Source organism: Octopus bimaculoides, chromosome 3 (assembly GCF_001194135.2).
Source record: "Octopus bimaculoides isolate UCB-OBI-ISO-001 chromosome 3, ASM119413v2, whole genome shotgun sequence".
Taxonomy (NCBI): domain Eukaryota; kingdom Metazoa; phylum Mollusca; class Cephalopoda; order Octopoda; family Octopodidae; genus Octopus; species Octopus bimaculoides.
In genome coordinates, this window is record NC_068983.1 from 146882026 (window position 1) to 146887599 (window position 5574).

General features: G+C 42.8%; 1 protein-coding gene across 1 annotated transcript in view; it reads left to right on the top strand.

Moving 5' to 3' along the window:
- LOC106875506 (BCAS3 microtubule associated cell migration factor) overlaps window positions 1-5574 on the top strand; it is a gene marked incomplete at its 3' end in the record, with an annotated part of 62988 nt that overhangs the window by 48082 nt on the left and 9332 nt on the right. Inside the window, exons 17-19 of the mRNA XM_052966807.1 lie at window positions 1439-1539; window positions 3355-3455; window positions 4547-4740. Coding sequence (XP_052822767.1) covers window positions 1439-1539; window positions 3355-3455; window positions 4547-4740 — 396 coding nt within the window. The remainder of the gene's footprint in view (window positions 1-1438; window positions 1540-3354; window positions 3456-4546; window positions 4741-5574) is intronic.

Here is a 5574-nt window from a genome sequence, read left to right on the forward strand (position 1 = left end):
ACTGATAGAATAAGTACTAGGCATCCAAAGAATAAGTGCTGGGGTCGATTTACTCGACTAAAGGCGGTGCTCCAGCATGGCCGCAGTCAAATGACTGAAACAAGTAAAAGAGAAAGAGAGAGTAATATGTTTCATCTGATTCGATCCTCTGACCCCAATGCTTGTTTTGTCTGTCCTCGTATCGTCCCCTCTTTTTCTCAACCTCATGGTTAATAAAGAAATTGACTGTCTTGGTGCAGCTTGTGGGCCAATGAATGAAATGCAGGCGTTTGTCATTGTCATCATCATTTAAATGCCCATTTAACTATGCTGGCCATGCTGCAACAATCTTTTTGACTGCAGTTTGTGCATGAAAAGTCATTGGCCCATGGGCCGTGCCATGACAGTCATTGGCTTGTGGGCTGCAACAAGGCAGCCATTGGCTTACAGGCTGCGCCAAGATAATCTTTTGCCTATGCCAGAACACTTTTTGCCCTATGGGCTACGCTTTTGCTTTGTTATTGGCTCACGGGCCATGCTTGTTTCAAACATTTGGGCCGCACTAGGACAGTTATTGATCTGTGGGCGACACTGGAATAATCATTGGCCCATGAGCCATGCTTTAGTTATAGGCCTGGGGGCCGCACCAAAACAGTCTTTGGTCCACCATCTACATTGGAAGATCCTTTGGCTCATGGCTTGCATCAAGACGGTAATTGGCCCGCAGGCCACACTGGGACAATCATTAGCCTACAGGTCACACCAGCACAGTAACTGGTCTATAAGCTGTGCCAGCATAGTTATTAGCCTGTGGAGTGCGTCAGCACAGTTATTCACCCACGGGCTGCACTAGAACAACCTTTGGCCCTTAGACCACATTGGCTTGTGGGCCGTACTTGTTTCTGTCATCAGCCTTTGGGCCACATCATTTACTGCCTATGTTTCCATGCTGGCATGAGTTGGACTGTCATAGCGTGGCCCGCAGGCCAAAGATTCATGCAGCATGGCCTGCAGGCCAATGACTGTCTCAGTGCAGTCCACCAGAGAGCTGTCTGAAGTCCAGGAATTCATCATCATCATTATCATCATTTAATGCTCACTTTTCCATCCTGCCGGGGTTTGGACAGTGTGACAGGAGCTGGCCAGGGGGAGCTATCTGGCCTCTAATTGTTTGTTTTTGTAGGGTTTTTCTTTTTCTTACAGTTGTATGCCCTTCCTAATGCCAACTCCACTTTACAGAGTGTACTGTGCGCTTTTCACACGGCGCCAGTACCCAACAGAACCACACTCTCAAAGCTGCAACACCAAGATTGAACTGGGGGTGGGAAGAGGAAAAAAACCCATCAAAATTGTCTCCTGCATTTCAACTCCCACGCCCCCCCTCTCCAGTCCCTACTTCCTTCATATGTGAGCGTTTTTCTTTCTAAAACCCATTTTGTGTGTCTCTCTTTTTTCCTAGGTTAAAATCTTCTCCAGAGCTTCTTGCCCCCCTTGCTTCAAATAATCCGCTTATCTCTGCCTCTACAGCTGTTTCAACTCGTCAACCTTCCATGCAAATTGGTAAGTACAAATTGCAAACTGGAATCTTTTCTGTTCCAATTGATTTCATATTTGGTGTATTGGTGTAGTTTTGTTTTTGTACAGTAATCATTGCCATGAAGTTCATTTTCACCATAAATCAATAGACATGAAGAGTTAATAGCTTTTAAAGTGTGAATATTTTGGGTAATTTTAAGCCAATCATAAGCCACACACACATTCATGCCTGCAGTAAAGCACCAGTTATTGGCCCATGGGCCATGCTACAGCAGTTGTCAGCCTGTGGGATGCATTGAGGCAGACATTGGCCTGTGGGCCATGCTTGGGTGGCCATCCACCCATGAGTCACCCTGGGGTGTGTATTGGCCTGCGGGCCATGCTTCAGCAGCTAGCTTTTAAAGTTCGAAAATTTTGGGTAATTTTAGCCATTTGTAAGCCACAGATACATTCATACCTGTTTCCATAGCATCAAGCCAAACTCTTTTGTTTGCGAGAATGTATTAGGTTGTCAAGAAAGTTTTTGCGGTTTTTAACCTTTAAATTCAGATGCACATATCTCGGCTCAAACAAAACTTTATTAATTGAAATAAACACCCTGAGAATCAACACACTTTTGCCAACACTAAACAAGTTTATTTATGCCAGTAGCATAAAAATCCTATGTTCAGGTGGCGAAGTTGTTGAAGGCGTGTTTGGAATCATCTTGGTTTTTGAAGCATTTCTCACGCAGGAAGTTGTTGAGATGCTTGAAAAAGTAGTAGTTGGTAGGCAAGAAGTCTGGTGAGTATGGCAGATGAGGCAGAGTTTCGTAGCCCAATTCGTTCAACTTCTGCAGGGTCAGTCGTGCGATGTGTGGCCGAGTGTTGTCGTGGAGAAGAATTGGTCCTTTTTTATTGATCAATGCTGGCTGTTGTTGTTGGAGTTTCTTATGCATTTCATCCATTTGCTGACAGTACTTCGCCGTAATGGTTTCGACTGGATCCAAAAAGCTATGATGGATGAGACCGGCTGAAGACCACCAAACAGTCACCATGACCTTCTTTTGGTGCAACTTTGGCATCAGGAAGTGCTGTGGAGCTTCGTCGGTGTCAAACCACTGAGCTGAGCATTGCCGGTTGTCATAAAGAATCCACTTTTCATTGCAAGTCACAATTCAGTCGAGAAATGGGTCGTTCTTGTTGCATAAAAAAAGGGAAGACGACACTTCAAAACAGCATTTTTTTTTGTTGTCATTCAATTTGTGCAGTGCTCAGTTCTCAAGTATTTTTGTTTTCCTAATCTCTTTCAAGTGGTTTGAAATTGTCGTATACATCATCATCATCACCATCATCATCGTTTAACGTCTGCTTTCCCTGCTGGTATGGGTTGGACGATTTGTCTGAAGACTGGCGAACCAGATGGCTGCACCAGGCTCCAATCTGATTTGGCAGAGCTTCTACAGCTGGATGCCCTTCCTAACACCAACCACTCCGAGAGTGTACTTTTATGTGCCACCAGCATGAGGGCCAGTCATGTGGTACTGGCAACGGCCACACTCAAATGAGGCCTTTAGTTACTAACAAATGTAGAAGCACTTTGAACTTTGCCCAGCCTGTTCTTATTGTACTAACTACACTTTTAAACCATTGCAAGTCCTCTGAAATCATAGCCTATGTTTCACTGCCATGTAACATAGCTGTATATACACAGGCATCATACAACCTGCCTTTCACTCTGAGGATGAGGCCTTTAGTTACTAACAATGAAGTTCTTTGAACTTTGCCCAGCCTGTTCTTATCTTAGAAATTACTCTTCCAGTCTGAATTTTAAAATGTGTTTTTTATTTTAATTTCATAGATTATGCAGAGCCTTGCCAGGTCACACGTCATGATTCGAAAGACAGCCTCTCTTCTGAGCAGTGCAATAAAGAAGATACAGATGAAATATGGCTTCCACAGGTTTGTAGACTCATCATTATTTTCTCTTTTGCTTTGATGTGTTTCAATCATTAGACTAGCCACGCTGGGACACTGTCTTGATGGGTTTTAATCATCGACAGGCAATGCTACTATTAATAGTTATTGCCAAGCTAACATGGCAGTCCAGGAAAATAGGACGAATGCTGCCACTGATTAGCTCCAAGAGGCCATCGCCTCTAGCTAGCTATGTGACACACAAATCTGTGACCATTACAACCTTCGAACAGGGTAGGTCAGCAGCTTCCCCTTGCTGGTTCAACATCCACAGACTAGTTTCGGAGTATTTGTCCCTTTTCAATGTGGAGTAGCCGAACCCAGCAGGTGTCATTGCTAGCACTTATCTTTTTAACTTCTTATGGATGACAGTGATTTTACTTAGCTTCATGCATCTTCTCAAGTACAGCAAATCACCTCAACTCCTAGTCCTTTGTCATTTCATCAGTGAGGCCCCAACTGGCCCAACATCTGAAGATTCTTTCTCACCACTTTGTTTTACATCTTCGTTCCCTCTATAATTAGAGATTGGCACCACTTGATGCCATTGTCCTCATTCATACACATTACCTGGCCATACCAGCACAGTCTTCTCTCTTGCACACTACATTTTATGCACACCATGCTTTTACTTAGGGTTAGGGTTTTCAAGCACAGCAAACTGATAGGAGTCTCACTCCCCTGTCATCACTTCTGTTAATCCCAACATCTGTAGATTGCTTCTCAGTGCTTCGTCACACATTTTTTTGGCTCTACCCCTTCCACATGTTTCATGTAGAGAAAAAAAAAATTTCTTTTATGGTAAAAAGGTGTAAAAATACCATATCTGTCTAGCGCTGTCCCTGTTGGATTCCCAGACGTGTTTCTAGCTCTCTAGCTGTTACCAATGGGTAATATCTAAGAAATGCCTCACCATAGAAAACTTGACAGACAATAAAATTGAAGATGGCTCCTTGAAATAATGAAGTAGTGATACACATTTCAGGAGCTCTTGCTCTCTCATCAGTGTAACATTATTCAATATACTAGTTTTACTATAATAACAAGTAATTTTATATCTATATATATTTTTCCAGGTTGAAATGATTACACATGCGGGCCCACACCGCCGTCTATGGATGGGACCACAGTTCTCATTTAAAACATACCAGAACAGTCATTTTACCACAGTCCTTTCATCAAATTCATCAGCGCTGCTCTCACAGAATCCTGAATCACAATACTGTTCTGAAATGAGTGGCGAAGATCTTTATGATTTGCAGAGTTTAACGTAAGTGATATATTTCTAGCAATAATAAATCTATGAGCGCGGTATAAACAGTAGCTGCACGACATTGTGAAGTATATTTGCCACTTAAATGTGGCTAACCCTTAAAGGTTGATCCTACTGTAGCGTGTAGCCCCAGGAAGACATCTTCTCCAGCTGGCTATTGACACACTTTCTGTGCCCTATCAGTATTTGCGAAGGTTAGTCATCTTTCCTATCTCTAACATGATGTGATACACATGGACCCGAGTTTCTGGGTTTTGACCCATCATCAGAGTGTGACAATCACCGGTTGTTGATGTGAAGTGGTTCCCAATGCAAATATATATATATACTTTTTCCAGTGACGAAAAGTCACTGATCTCGGAAAAATGTAAACAAGCAATAACAAATCTCTGAATGAAGTATAAACAGTTGCTGCACAACATCATGAAGTATGCATTATTTACATTTGACAGATATTTGTCCTCATCTTGTTTGTTGTTAACACAACGTTTCAGCTGATATACCCTCCAGCCTTCATCAGGTGTCTTGGGGAAATTTTGAACCTGGGATCTCATTCACTTCCTCGCCATTGAACTATCATCATCACTGGGCTATCATCTCTTCGGCCCCATGAAAGAGGGTTTCAGAGGCAAACATGATTCCAGTGACGAGGAAGTGAAAACTAGTGAAGAAGTGACTCAAAGAGCAGTCAACAGAATTTTACAGGGCAGAGATATATGCTTCTCATTTGAAGGTGGAACATTGCTATTGAGAGAAATGGAGACTATGTTGAAAAGTAGGGATGTGGTCCACAGAGGACCAGCTTCATTTTGATGTATGATACATGTTCCT